At 43.4% G+C, this 15,698-nt stretch overlaps 1 protein-coding gene across 1 annotated transcript in view; it reads right to left on the minus strand.

Moving 5' to 3' along the window:
- LOC104512279 (calpain-5-like) overlaps positions 1-15,698 on the minus strand; it is a 42,508-nt gene that overhangs the window by 11,638 nt on the left and 15,172 nt on the right. The window contains exons 2-7 of the mRNA XM_010155199.1: positions 9,839-9,970; positions 9,163-9,371; positions 8,576-8,768; positions 4,715-4,908; positions 2,932-3,009; positions 1,476-1,671 (exon numbers count right to left, since the gene is read on the minus strand). Coding sequence (XP_010153501.1) covers positions 1,476-1,671; positions 2,932-3,009; positions 4,715-4,908; positions 8,576-8,768; positions 9,163-9,371; positions 9,839-9,970 — 1,002 coding nt within the window. The remainder of the gene's footprint in view (positions 1-1,475; positions 1,672-2,931; positions 3,010-4,714; positions 4,909-8,575; positions 8,769-9,162; positions 9,372-9,838; positions 9,971-15,698) is intronic.

A 15,698-nucleotide genomic window follows, 5' to 3' on the forward strand; every position in this document is an offset into this window, starting at 1 on the left:
AATGTTCCAGGGCAAATGGAAGTATGGAAGGGGAAATGGGAGAAGACAAGAGAGCTCTCTTGGTCTGATGGGAGGTGTGCGACCGTCACAATCTTTGATCTGATGACATTTCAGCTGTCCTAATGGGCAACAATCTGGAAACCAGCAGGTGGCTGTAGGAGTACATGCATACTTGGCTTAAATTCCCTTATTTTAAAGGGACTGGAAGTGTCACAATCTCTCTCTGCACAGATAAACTTCACAGGAGGCCTCAGCGTCAGGCATTTCACTCAGTGAGAACAGAGATTATCTCTAGACTATGGTAGTATGTGCCACAGTAATTTATAACGGCCCTAAGCTAACGTAATGTGTTCCAGCGCTGCTATTAAGAGCCTTTTAATCAACTAGCCTAGAGATAAAACTGGAATAAAAAGAACTTTCATTGCATCAGGCATTGCACTCAACCGTAACGTGTATATTTTGTTCTCTGTGGCAGCTAAACACTTACAAATGAGACCCAGACAAGCAGTTGGAATACATCCAAAATCAAAGAGGGGAGTATCTGAATAAAATCACCCTCTGGAAATGAGGCACTGACAGAAGACAGAGCAGTGAAGAACTGCTGCTCTATCTACACCTGTAAGGCAGGATGAGCCGTGAGTTTGAGATTCACTCCTACTCTGAACAGCAAAGGCTGCACTTCTCCAGTATCCTGCTACAAAAATTGAAGGATGCAGGCAGAAACCTCCCATACAAGTGCAGAGAAACAGGCACAAGAGCATCTGTAATTAATCTACAGTACCTGGTGAATTACAAAGGAGCAGAAAGGTCAATTTTCAAAGTAATAACTGCAGCAGTAGGTGGCCAGATCACACTGACAGTAATGGCAGTTTTATGCCTGAATTTGCATGCACTGGGATGAAATCTTACAACTCTGAGAAGGGCAGGAAGGTAAGAAATGGAGTAAGAATGCATGACCAGATAACCTGGATAGCTTGAAATTACCAGGTTGGAGGAGACAAGGAAAATCCTGGTGAGAGGGTGATCTTGTGGAGGAGCCAAGACACTTTCAGAATCTCAGATTAATGTAAAGGGATACTAACTAAATACATTGGACCAAATCCTCGGACTGTTTAAGGGTGTGAAGTGAATGGAGTTCTGTCAGTAGAAAACTAGACTTGCTGCCTTTCTACAACTGGGAAACTGAAAGAAATCCAAGCAGGGCTTCACTAATCCTGGAGTGTCTGATTCATGAGCCCCAAATATGACAAGTTCTAAACTCTTCTGAGAGTCCTAAAGAAATATCTAAACTCTTCAGAGAGATTTCACCGGAGTCACTTACACATGCAGTGAACCAGCGAGCTGCCAGAGGACAGAGAGCGGCAGTGAGATTCCTGTCAAGCAGTCATTGCCAACTCCAAAACAGGGTGGATACTTCAGCAGCCCTAGCTAAAGTGGATACACTCCAATACCTCACAAAATACATGGATTCCCACCTGGGGATTCTGAAGGAAGGTCTCTTTGTTATCAAAGCATCCACCTGAGCGATTCAGCAGGGGCTCTGAATTCTTTGCCCAAGCCCCGTGCATCATTTTCTTCTCCCAGGTCTTGTGGATACTGAAGTAGGAGGTATTCACAATCCAGCAGATGTCCACATCTGTGAAATTCTTACACCAGTCCTCAAATGTCATCCTATTCCATGGGACACCAGAAAAGTAATGGTTTATTTAAAAATAAGAGCAAATATATTTAATATATTTAAATTAAAATATTTAAAAATAAGAGCTAAAACAACACCAAAATCTTCCAGCAGTTTTAGAGGAGACACTGTTCAGAGGACAAACTGGCTCACTGGAAAGCTCTTCATGTGGAAATACTTGTGAAGCCACAATCACAATATCTTAGAACTTAATTTAGAGAACTTAGAACTTAATTTAGAGGTTATCAGTGTGTTGGGTCAGCTCTGGGTTTGTTTTGTTACAGCACCTAAGCCTAAGGGATAGGTTACATCTACCAGGCTGGATTTGATAACATATATTTTGCAAAGGCAAAAGAGATTACCTGCAACTAAAGCACTATCCACTCCTTATTACTATGGTTCTTATTGCTACATCTGTCCCTGGGCACGTCTCACTACTCTGTGCTCTGGACATAGCTTTTATTCAGCAGCATCGCAGTGCTATAAGCTATGCTTGCTAAAGCGACAGACCGGACTGCAGAGCAGTTAAAAAACATTCACCTCCTCGAACACCTCGGTATCTCTGAACTACCACCATGTCCTGGCTTATTAATGGCCCAGAACCAACTCCTACAGCTGACTTCCAGCTGCCAGTTCTGACAAACCAAGCAAACAGAAGACTTTTCCTACTAAGCCCTACCAGCACATGATGTCATATTGATATTTACTGAAGAAGGTGCTGGTCTGCCTTGGTGTACCTAAGATTTAGGCAGAACCAAAATTATTAGACTTCTAGAGGTTCTGTAGGGAATGAATACTGCTCATGCTGGAAACCACCAAGAAATACCAAAATTCATTGGCTTCGACTGTATTTACAGATCCTCAGCTGTGGTTGACCTAGAAATCCTACACACAGGCACAGCAGTCAGTAAACAAGATTGACAGTGTGTTCAATACTTGGCATTCTGTCATGTAAAACCAGTGCATGTGTTGTCTTGGATTCTGAGTGAATGTCCTAAATATAGATAATAGATTTTGAGGCTGTTTGAAACATATTTAACAAGAGCTAATAATTTTGTTCTACTAGTTTTAAATCATTTTTTTCTGTTCTTCTTTGTCATCCTTTGAGGATTTAAAAGAAACAGACCTTGTGCCAGCACTGGATATTCTTATCCATTTGGGGAAGTTGTTTTCAAAGCTGTTAAACAGCAGAATTAATGGCAACTACGTAGTGTAGCTAGTATCTCCAAACCCTCTGCATGACTCCCACTCACCAGAACTCTCCATCATTCTCAAGAGTGAGTCCCAAGCTCTTACGTTCTGAATTGCTGACTCTTTTCCACTCCTCAGAACTAAAAGGAAGAAGATGGAAAAAAAGAACAACAAAGATGATTAATAAATTAAATACTCTCACCTGGAAAAAAACCATGCAAGTAAAATTCTCTCCTGGTTCCTTGTTATAAAATTAACTTCAGAGTACTGAAAGCACAGATGATAATCAGGATGAAAATGTGGGGCTTACAGGAGTAGTTTTAAAACATTAATTGATCTGAAAGCTACTAAAAAAGAAGAGTTGAATGGGAAACTGGCACAACTAGAGCAAAACCTTATTGATTTCCTTTGTCACACCCTCCCTTAGGACACTTAAACAGCTGGTTTGGAAGGTCATATAAGATTGATTCCATTCCCTGAAGACCCTTCAAAAGAAACCTGGCTTTCCTCCTCAGGAGCTTATTGAACACTTCTCTTAAACTAGAGTATTCTCATTGTCTTTCAATCTCCTGAAATAAAACAGGCCTGAGGTCTGAGATTTCCCCAGAGAGCCTTTGAGAAGAAGTTGCTGCAGCACGAACCTAGTGTCCAGTTTCCAGAGTAACACTACACTGCATAGACACTTCACTGCCTGCTTTAGCATATAACTTAGTGCCTGCCACTGTCCCCTGAAGGCACCTGCCTCTTTCCACCGACTGCAGGGGAGCACAGGATCCTAAATGCAAGCAGTCTGATGCTTAAATCAGACAATAGATAAAAGACAGCATGAGCCCATTCCCTAATGGGTTATGTGAGAGAGAGCCACAATTCCTCACTCCCTTTCCAAAAGTACTTGGAGGATGAAGTTGAAGGTGGTTGGCAGGAGGGAAAGGAGGTTGCTTGCCATAACAGACATTTTCTTAACCTACTGGGGAATTCTCAATTTAATTGTGTTAGGCCAAAAATCCATGGGCCAACATCAGAGTCCTCAATGCTTCCACTGGAGCGAGTGGCAGCTGTGCCAAGACAAGGGCTAGTGAACAACAAGGGCTGAAGTTAAACCAGGCACAGTAGCTCTTCAGCGCATTCTTTGCATTTCACCTGAACCAAACTCTTCGAAAGTAATAGATCTTTGCTAGCTAAAGCATGGAAGATAAGAACTCAACATGCTGTTGTTAGGAACACTGCATTATTAAATGCTAACGGTGGCTGGTAAGCGCAGTGCTGAACGTTAACATCCTAGTTAAATGTTTTTCATGTGTAAATTGCCAGTGATGGAATATATCCCCTCCAGCAATCATTTCTGTCTCTGTAGGGGTGCCTACTAAGCTCATGGCCCACATTAAAATTCATTAGAAAATAATTCAAGAAATCACAAATGTGGCAATTTTACGGCATTTTTCACCAGTCACTTAAATTATCTAAGAATAAAAGGCGTGTACCATCCCCAGCAGCTAGCAATTACAGATAAGAAACCGAGTCCCAGACAAACTCAGTGGCGAAGCTGGGAACAAACTTCATGATCTTGACTCATCACCTCTATCCTAGGCTATTTTTCTACTCCTGCTCCAGTGTGCCAGAACAATGATTTATACAGTAAACTAAGGGCCAGGAAGCCATACCTCCTGGCTCCTGCAGGACGTGTTCATTTGCTCAGAGAATGCTATGCTTGGGAAGAGACGGCACAACAGTTCAGCCATGGCTGAGTATTGCAGACTGACATGGTCTCTCACAGTGTTTAACCATGCATCTAACGTGGCCCTAGTCGCACTTTTATTCCTTTGACACTGGATTTGCAGCACTTACTTGTCGCTCCAGGCACCGTTCCACTCTCTTTTTCCCCAGGGATTCCTCAGCCTGATCATGAACAGCTTTTCTGACTTAAAAGAGAATACGAGCCTTTCTCCTAGGCGTAGCTTGCGAACTGCAGTCACTGAGTAGGCATGGCCGATGACAAGCCCCGTCTCTGTCTCCACTTCACTGGTACCAGCAGAGGAAGCCTTTAGCATCAAGAATGACAATTAAAAAACAGAACTCACATCACTGAGGGACCTGACAGCTATGCGTTCAAGGGGCAGGATGGGGAAGACTTCTTGTCTTTCACAGAGCTATACATTCCCTTCCCAAGCAATTTGACTGTGCAGGAAAACAGCAGCACTAAGGCTCAAAACTAGTGCTCACTAGTCTGGTGTTTCATATGATAGTGCCAGACGAGTCCTAGCAGACAGGAACCCAGAGCATAGGAGAATACCACCTGCTACAGCCATTCCGTCTCCTCCTGGCCTCAGAGAGTTAAAGACTGGTCTGATGGACAACCTTTAGCAGCCCTTCCAAACTCTTGTCATCTTTACAAAACGTCTGTTCTGGTTACTGATGGCTGTGCTCAGACACAGCACTGCCTGGTGGTGTCCTCAACTGGACACTGCAGGGCCTAAGGATTCAGCCGGTGATTCCAATGCCTGTTTCTGTGCTGGGGTTAATTTGATACCAGGAAGAATTACTGGCAGTGGGTACAAACAGAGGGCACAGGCAAGAACACTTTATAGCCATTTGTCCAACCTGTCCTGTTCCTCACTCGTGACCTGGCAGACTTCTCTTACGTGGCAACTGGCAGTTTCTTAGGAACCGGGTTTGCTCCTTACAGACTTTGCATAAGAAGCCTGGTTTCCAGCCGTGATCCAGCAGTAAACTATCCTGCTGGATGACCTAAGCCTGATCAGATGCTGTCTAAGAATGCATAAAAATTGTCAAGCTCTGAAAAAGACCACAATCTCACTTCATGCATCCAGATCAGAATCTCCTAAGTACATCTAGAAACGGAAAAGCAGTATTATATAAAGATGCTGGAGTTGCTTTGAATGGCTGGCCCTTTACAAAGCTACTACAATGCTGCTCCTGAGTAACCCCTACCAGGACAGTGGAAAAAGTAAAGCTGTGCCAGTGCTGTAGCCCATCTTCTGAGCCACAAACAACCCAAATGGTCATGCCTCTGGATACATCACAGCTTCGCTGGAGCTAGCATGGGCATCTTTGCACTGAACCATATCCAGAGTCTCTCTCACCTATTTTGGGCTATAACCCTTTGGGCCTGAAGACACTCACTCCCTCGGACAGCAAGGAAGGAAGATTTGACTCAGTGCAGATCCCTGTGTGTGAACTTGTAATAACCTAATTAAGAGCTTAACGATCACACAAGTCTTTGTGCTGGTGGAGAGAGATGAAGAGTTAAGAAAAGCACACAGTACTTTCTCAGATACTATTATCCATTTCAAAATTCCTATGCTCTAAACAGACAGGCTCCTTCTCCTGAGGCAGGTGTTGTACTGACACAACAGTGTTCAGTCCCCAGATATAAGAAATCAGGAAAAAAAAAGGAAAAGATAAATTTATATCACATTGGAACTGACAGATGGTCTGGCAACTGCGAGACTCTCACCAAGACCTCTTTGCCTTTCATCGACAATAGCTCCTAAAGAATCAGCTTATGTGTTACACCAAGACTGGCTGACATTTCCAATGGGTTTGGGCTTTCTCCAGTATGACACTTTCACTTGCGTTTTTCACAACCAAAAGCAAACAAGAGTCCATGACACCATGGAATCCTGTAACCTCTCCTGCTGCCTCTGTTATCCCCCAGGCTTTTCCTACTGCTGGGCTGCCTTTCCCACCTCATTCTGAAGGCATTTATTTATTTGAGATATTTAAATATCCACTGTCTATTCAAATTTCTAAATGGTGAAGCTCAGGGCTGTTTTGCAATCCAAGGAAAAAGATGACATGTTTGTAAGTCAGCAGTGAAGCCACTTGAGTATTAAATATTCTATACCTAGCAAGCTTCACTGTGTGTATAATACAGCTATGAAAAGTGATAAACGCAGACAAGTCAAACCAAACCAATAGGAACAGCTCCTGTGCAACCAATGCTTAGAAGCATCTGTGCTTAATTTGACAGGCAGAAATATAATGGCAGGAAGAAGTGAAGTCATTACAGCCGATTAATTGCTTTTTAAAATACAACTCCCTGCACTTAGCCTATCTCCTCACCAGATCCATGTAAGAAAGGGAAGCCCTAGCATTTGGGTGCAACCTATCATCCCAGAAACAATGTTTACAAGTCACACTAGGAATTCTGGTCTGCCAGCCTGGACTGAGCAAACCAGATGGAATTCTTTTTAAGAAATTCAGACCCTGTGAAAAAAATAAACACCAAAGACGCAGAAGAATTTGTTTGTGAGCTGTGGCCTGATGTTGTGGGGAAGGACATTTCAGGACTCCTGTTCTACCCCACTTGAGTTCTCAAGTTCAAATTCATCTCCCAGAAGGTACCACGTGTTCCTCTTTGGTACCATGGTGCTGGCAGAGACAGTGCATGCCAGGGCCAGCTAAACAGAACATTCTCAGGCGTCTCCAAACATGACCAATTTTCTGTTGTTATGAACAGCTGCACAACTAGCACGATACTCGCAAGAATTCCTGAATGAACCAACGCTTCGGGGCCCACCAGTTTACCATGGATTTAGCACCTATACTACAGGTATGAAATAGTTAAGTGCTACAGTAATATGATCTTCGTTTCACAGATGGGGAATTAAGGAAAGCATTTAAGTGATTTAGCTAAGTCCACATAAGATGAGCCTTAGATAAGGTCCTATATGGGAAGCAGAGGGCATGGGAGTAACATGCTTAAGTGCAACTAGATGCCAACCCTGCAGCTTCTAGAGAATGATCCCTTTCCTGCAGGCTGCACTTTAAACATCACTTTATAACGGTATTTTAGGAAATATTCAGATGCCATGGCAGTGTGTTAGCCCTCCACATGTGGTAACAGCTTCAGACAAGGTGAGAATTTCAGTGCTACCCAGTCAGGGCCTGACATTGAACTTTGATAGAAGGTGAATTAAGCTCAGTGGTCCCGTGGCAAGGGGCTGTGCAAGGCCCTTGTCTGCCTGTGGTTCGTGATGAATAGCAGCTCCACCCTTTGGAGATGCCACTCATCTGCCTTCTAGCACCTCAAGTCCATGGAGAGAGGTAAAGCTTCCACGGAAGGCAACCATCTATCACCCTTGGGGAAGCCATTCCCTCTCTACTGGCTAAGGGAACTTCATGGTCATGGTCTCCTAAGGCAAGCACCCAAGTTAGCTGCCTGACATGGGCCACTGTGGGCAAGTTTTGCTGTTTAATTCTAATGGGGAGCCTTATTAACGAGCAGTACTACCTGAATAACCAAGTGAGCTCAGCCTTTCAGCTGAGCTCCAGTGTTACATTGATGAGACGACAGCAACCAAAGTCAAGAAGTCACAGCAGAACTGTTTCCTGACAACAGATTTCCCGAAGAAATAAAGAAACTGAACGCTGCCATCTGGCCTGTAAGTCAGGGCATTCTAGATGGATTAAGCTCTGGTCAACACACAACTGTGACCATTCAGAAAGAACAGCATTCCAGATCCACAGTGAAGTAAGCGGCAGCACAACTGGCTTTGCAGTTTTGGGATTGTATTTAGTGGCTCATGGAGTTGTACCCGGCTGACAGCATTGCCAACCTGCTAGCTTTTCCCACACAAAGCTTTTCCAAAGCATACAAATGAAGGATGTACTCAACATATTTATACTATTAATGGTATTTTTTTCATTTATATTAACTCCTAGAATCCAGCTCTCTATACATACCGCAATGTAACAGCTGATCAACCCGCCTCTTTTATGCACTTTCAGCAAGTCTTCAAACAGCTTCATCTGCTCTGAAATAATCTCACCATACTTGCCCTGTACCAAATCAACAGACTCTGCCACTGCTCCAGTGAAATCCACAATTGCATCTGCAGCGCTGCCTCCATCTAGGGCTTCGTAAGATCCAGCCAGCCTGGAGGTAACACAGAACATTCTCAGTCACCAAGTGGCTGTTAGAAGTGTTTGAATGTAGGTAATATATTTGTATCTCATCAAGGAAAAAAACAGGGAAGGGATGCTTTGACAGAACAGAACAAAACAATCCAGCAGATCACAGATAAACCTTTGCTGGGTTTCTAGGAAAGGAGTGTAATGGTCCTTAAGGCTTTGGGCTGCTGCAGTAGAATGCACTGCACTCTCATGATTCACCTCCTCCATGCAGATTTAAGTAGAAGGAGTTTTCAATCTTCCTCTACTAGCAGCAAACCTAAAAGCCATGGAAAGTATGATAGAGCTGAAAGACCAAACAAACAGATGGACAGAAGAGACAGCACTGAGGTCTAAAAGGACAATGAACTAGCTCATACTTTGCATACGCTTTCTCCAATAACGCACTCCAGAATTCATTCTTTACATTGGAATGGCAGTAGATCAACTTCCCGTCAGTTGTTGGCAGTAGATCGTCAACAACCACCTCTGTCCATTCTCCAAAACACCAGAAACGGAAACGGAAAATGCCAGCGTAGTTCTCTGGGTTTTTAGGGTCCCATTCTTGCTCATTAAAGTCTGGAATCACCTGAGAAACCATGCAGGGCAAAATTCACCAAACGCACTACGTTAAGATATATTCAGAGGGCAGACTGCCCTGGAGTGTGCACTGTGCTGGTCTGCAGCTTCATGAGCAGTTAACCTTAACTAGATGAAGCAGTGAAAAAAGAGGGTGAATTTGGTACAAAATTAAGTATTGTCCCACTTCAAAGAATTTTTTAATAAAGTAAACTTCGGATTGATCTGCAGAGAACGACGAACAGAACCTACTGCACTCTCTTGCTCTGCTGTATCTCTTCTCTGGTGCTCAATGGGACTGGAGTGGAGAGGTCTCATAACATGAAAAATTAACTTCTGAAGAAAAGGAACATTCGAATCCCCCAAAATTCACCACACATCAGAGGCACATTAGTGTTAGAGGGAGAAACATTGGCTGATAGGCAGGGAAAAGGTTCCTTAGCTTTATTTCATGCACCGAGCACACTGATCACCTACCTGCTGCCAGAGGGTCTTCCTCAGCGCCAAGCAGGAGCACGCAGCCACAAACCAGCAGTTGCCCAGGATGCCTTGGTGTAAGTCATGGGAGCTGATTCCATTCACAAACAGGTGGGGGTCTTCACAGAGGTCCTAACAAAGCAAACTAGAGGTGACTGGAGAATCCACACCAGAAATGATCACAGCATCCTTCCAGCTATTCTCCTCCCCCCTTGTTCTGCACATGGAAGCATGGAGTTACAGTACCAAGAAGTTCAAGAACCCTCTGGCAGGGTTTACCTTCAGGAAACAGGGAATCTGTCCGAGAATTGATATGGAACCTACTGGTTTCAACCCAGTGATTGGTCACGATGTTCTTGTGTGAATGATTGCTTTTCCTGACTCGTGGAGGATGGAAGAGCAGACAGTGGTAAGAAATTCTGCTTTTTCACCATGTAAGAATAACCCTAAATTGCAACACTGTGGGAAGGAAATGATATCCAGGCATCGGAATAAACAACTCTCTCCTACCTCAAAATGGCAGGAGACTCCAAATTCACTGCAGTCTTTCCAGTCTGTTATGAGCAGCTGAATAAGGACCTGTGCTCCTCACCTCATGGATTCTCACTGCCCTTTGGTTATTATAGATGATGATCCCAGAATACCAAGACTGCAATCCAAGGCTGGCTACACACCACAGGCTACACACCTCTCCGTCTTCCCTTTGATGGGACTGTGACAAATCAGTGCCAGATGAACTTATTTTCAAAGAAAAGAACCACCTCAGTGCTGAGCTGAAAGCCTGTTTTCCAGGGCTGGTTTAGAAGATGGCAACCTCACGTCAGCGCATGGCATGTAATGCACGGGGCTGCTGCTGTTTTCTTTAAGAAAATTATATTTTGGCATGAGATTTTTCTCATTAAATAACAACTGGTAGAAATTTTAAATGCCTCTTGGGAAACAACTGACTGATCAGTATGTGACACTCTACTACTGTCAGTATTTCTTACATGTGTCTTCGCTTACAGAAATTTAAAAACTTATTAAAAGACCTCAATAAAATCCTGAATAACAAAATGGTGCCTACGAGGAAAACTGACCATGTACAAGATATTCAGCTGCGTCATGGACAGACTCATTCAATCTGCCTGGATGCTCTGATACAGAATGGCAACAGGAACTTCAGGCTAGCACTTCAGCTGATGTAAGTCAACCCAGCTGCCTGTTGCAGGGGTTGACAGCAGTTGGCTACGTGGTCTGCAGGGTGGTGGCACACATTACAAACCCAGCCTGGGGAGACTCAAGTTTCATATCTCATTTCCATGCATCTCTGGCAATAATGATTTCTAATTTGTTTTTCCTTTCAAAATGTTATTTTGTTGGTGTAATAAACAAGGGATAAACTGAGCCTTCGGGATTAAGAGTGTCCCAACTTTTCTGTCACTAGAGGAAGCCAAAACTTTCATCGGTTTTGCAAGAAATTCAGCACTACCATGTATTAACAATGTCTTATTTGGTTTGTTTTGCTAAAAACAACCACATTAAACTATTGTTTTTTAATTGAAGTGAGCCTCATCTCACACAGTCCTCAGAGAAAAAATGGAACGCAAGATGTGTCAACTGCCAGAACTTGTGGGTGAGATTAGCATTTGCTGACCACCGGGGTCCGAAGAAAACATGGAGCAGCAGAACACAGAAACAGCACCTCCCCTGTTTCCACCATAGTCACTAAATTCTTCAGGATTCTGTTTGATAAACCCTTATTAAACTGCCCAGGAGCCCTGGACTTCTGAGACTAAAGAGTGTAAGAAGGTGATCTTAGCTCTGTTCCTCTTGCCATTAATCACAGCTTCTGTGCTGACCGTCCCGGTGTGGCTCAGAGGTGCACAGTGACACTCAGGTGCAAGCTATAGCCCTTGTCAGCTGTCTGCTCTCTTCTGGCCCTTTTGCATTTCACCACTTAGGCAGTATAGCAAATTCTAAGGAATACTTTTAGATGGAATTAGCTGTCTAAACCACAGTTCCCGCAACACAGAAATGTGCTATTTAAATATATTATTCTGCAGTCCTTGTGAGGCTCTTTAAGCATTTTTGGTTGCCCCAAGCATGTTAAAAAAAAAAAACAAATAACATCTACTTTTCCAATAATGGTTCCAGCAGCGATAATTCAGGATAGTTGAGGACCAAGCTAACTACCAATAGAGGAATTACAAGGAAGACAGACCGACGTGACGACGTGAGACGTGACCCACGCAATTCAGGAAACCGGATTCCTCCCTTGCAACCTAAACACCTCAGCACTCGGTTCTCCGTTCCACCAGAAGTACCTCCTCTGCAAGCGCAGTGTTTTAACCCTAACCCCTCTTCTCAGGATCAGCCTGCATCGTCTGTGCTGTAAAAAGCAGAAATACCTCCAAATTTCCAAGAAAAAGTTTAAAGAAACTTACTATACATCGTTAAGGTATAACAGCCACACTACTTCTGCTAGAACACCCCTAACAAAGGCAGTTGCTGTATTATTTATGCCCACAGGGAGCATTCCACCATCCCAGATACAGAGCTCTCCCAAGTTCCCCCCCTACGCATGTGCATGATACAATAAACACCATCTGCAGAACTATAATTAGGCTGTACAGAGTCCGAAAGTGAGGGAAGAGGTTGCAGGGGCTCCGGGTTCTGCTGAAAAGCCTGATGCTCTTATTTCCGTACCAGATTTGTATTTGCAATGCAGATGCACCACAGAAAAGTACAGGAGGTAACTCCTTAATTGTATGCATGAACTTCAGGTTGCTGTGGCTACCCTGAACCTCAGAGTAATATAGCTAAAGGAAAAGTTTCCCCTTAATGCTGAAGGTGCATCTCTTGGCATAAGTATTACCAATATCCATGAACTAAAAAATATGCAGTATTGGATACAAATAAGGAGAAAGACATTCAAAGGGTTAATTAAGCAGCTATGTATGTTCACCAACATTAACTGAAGCTGCACTGTACAACGTTATGAGATCTCTAATGTCTGAGATATGGGAAAGACTATTTTTTAATGGATTAGGGTCTGACAGCTGGCTTAGATAGAAAAACACGCATTCAGGGAAAGGGAAGAAGGAAAAAGCAATAATGATGTTTGCAACTGAGATCTTCAAAGGATTCAGTAGCATTTAGAGCTTACTTTGTTTGGCACCTTTTAAAGAACCCATCTCTAACATAAAACCCAGTCTACCTTTGCATGCATGCAAGATCTACAGAGACAGGCACTTTCCTTGATTCTATCAGACCGATCTACTTAAGCACAGAACACCATTCCCTTTATTTTTTTAAAGCAGTCTGAACTACGTTATAGCCGAGAATTCTTTCCATTTTCTCTCTCCTCCTGTCCTCACATCATACTGAGTCAAACCCTGTAGAGAGTGAGGTCGTTGTAGGGCAGCAAAGGGAAAGGCAATTCTTGCTGAACATGGATGCAAAATTCAGCTTTGGCCACAGCTAACAAGGAACCAACCTCAGCTAAAGGCAGGTAGCAGAAACTTATTCTGAGGTTGCGTAGCTGAAGAGGAAGAAGAGATTGTCTATCCTATAATAAATCACAGCTGCGCTGGCATGTTTATAGAAACCCTCTCCAGATCAGGCTGTTTGCCAAGGCAACTGCAGTCAGCCCCAAAAAGAAAAATAACCAAGTCCAACTGTGGTAGATACCTCAACACGTGCAAAAAGCCTTCTGCAACCTTGTTATGGCTGAAAAAACTCTGCCTATGGAGTGAAAAAAGTCTTACGTTACAATCATGCCCTGCGGTATAGCTCCAACCCCTCAGAGGGCAGTTCTCGGAGAGACCTCCATGAAAAGACAACCGGGGTCAGACCTAGCTGAAACGGCCCTTGCTGAGATCGGGAAGTGACCTTCTCATCAGCGCCGTTACGTCACATAAATCAATAAAAGGAAGATTTAGCCCTCAGGTCTCTGCCTGTACACCCTGAGCTCAGGATGTGTCATTTCTCTGTAAACGTCATGCCCATTGTCCAGCAACATCAGTCCCTGAGAGCAAGATAATACCCAGTCCTGCTTAAAAAAGAAACCCAACCCTACATACGCAAGGGGAAGAGTATGCTAGCTTGCTCCAGCCTTGCGTAGAAGAAAAACACAGTTATTTGGGGATTGAGAAATGCTTCTTCCCCCTCCTCCCTCGCCAATAAATCTTGTTACCAAACTAAATGCATCACAGACATTTTATAGTGTTCTTTTTTTCCATTTTCAGTTGGGACTAGTGGTGACTAACGCTCAGTGAAGGCCATGGGTTTCAGCCCTGCACTGCCTATGCAACACATGTATTTCAGTAGGATCTGAATCGACATTTTGGAAGAAAAAAACCCAGATATTGGGCAACATGGTGTGTATCTTGGCTGCCTCTAGACTTCACCTGACCCTTGGAGCGCTAGAGCTGCTCTCATCCGGAATGCTGAGTTGCTGGAAAGGGTACAAATGATATGCCAGAGGGCTGACCTTTTCCTGAACCTCAGCAACAAAGTGTTTACTGAAGGTCTTACATTCCTCTGCAACTTCATCCCAGAAATCACTCAAGACTGATGAAAGACTTAACTGTTCTCCCAGGACCCTCTTAGAAGTGTATTCTACCAGCTCTTGCAGCGCTATCTTCGTTTGTGATGCTCTCGACCAACGTTCTACAGAACTGCAGCACATTCTTAATGCTTTCTTTTTAGAGAAAAGCTGCCTTGTTTGAGGATGGTATTCTTTTCTCACTGCATTTACCAGACAACAGCCTTTGTCTCCTGCAATTTTACCCAGTGGATTTTTACCTGGTAATAGACATCACAAAAGCAGGCCCAGCCAATTACAGGAAATGCATCCACAGTAGCACTGGTTAAAACCTAGAATATAACTGTTTTAGAGGTTATTTTATCTGAAATTTTAAAAAAAGTGATCTGAAATGAAAATCTCCCAAAGATTATTGTTGGTGTAGTGACACTGAGCAGCCTGAGACCATTTTTAGCTAGTTGACGTTACCACCTTTTTCTGGAATATCTTATTTCCTCCATGTCTCACTCATGACTGATTCTAACCTTTATGGAACTTCATTCTCTGCTGTTCCAAAGCTAATACAACTCTGACATAATTTGGGGAGAATAATTTAATCAAAGCACCATTTTAATTGGCTATATATATTTCAACTTCTTGAAAAAAAATAATTGCTTTCCATCAGAAAAGACATGTGTTTTGGGCCACTAACCTGAAGTTTTCTTGTACGATGCTTTTACAAAAATTGCCTATGATTTTGAGATGGTGATGCTCCACAAAAAGCAGGTAGATATAGCAGATGTGTTACTTGAGGCTGGACGATATTCAACACTTAACTACTGTGAGCACAGACATCAAGAGCTTTTCTTGGATGAGCTGCCCACCAGCAAAAAAATCTGTTCCTTATTGTTTAATAAAATCAATCATAAATGAGTTCAAAATGATTACTAGAGATTAGCATATCCCAGACAAGTCAGACTCCTCGCACATGAGCTACGCAGTTAGTCCGCGTGTGTGCTGTAACCGTTTATTCGGGAGTGCTACTTAGCGAGTTGCTCCAAACACACTGCCAGCAGTCCAGAGATCTCAGACCCACTGACCTTTTTTTCTCCAGTGGAAAGAAGTTGAGAGCATTTTCAAGAAAAACTGGAGGTACAGTTCTTTCAAGAAACAGGTGGCATAAGCCAGCCTATTTCTCTAACCCAGCAGAGAAGAGGAAGTGTCCCTGCATTAAATGCAAGTAACGGAGGGATGGCCAAGGGCAGACAGTCAGTTTAGAGCGACTCCCCGACATCAATTCCAGGCACACCCCAATGTGGCTGAGGTCAGACATGGGCTATACGTCCACTCACG

Source organism: Eurypyga helias, unplaced genomic scaffold (assembly GCF_000690775.1).
Source record: "Eurypyga helias isolate BGI_N326 unplaced genomic scaffold, ASM69077v1 scaffold5727, whole genome shotgun sequence".
Lineage (NCBI taxonomy): Eukaryota > Metazoa > Chordata > Aves > Eurypygiformes > Eurypygidae > Eurypyga > Eurypyga helias.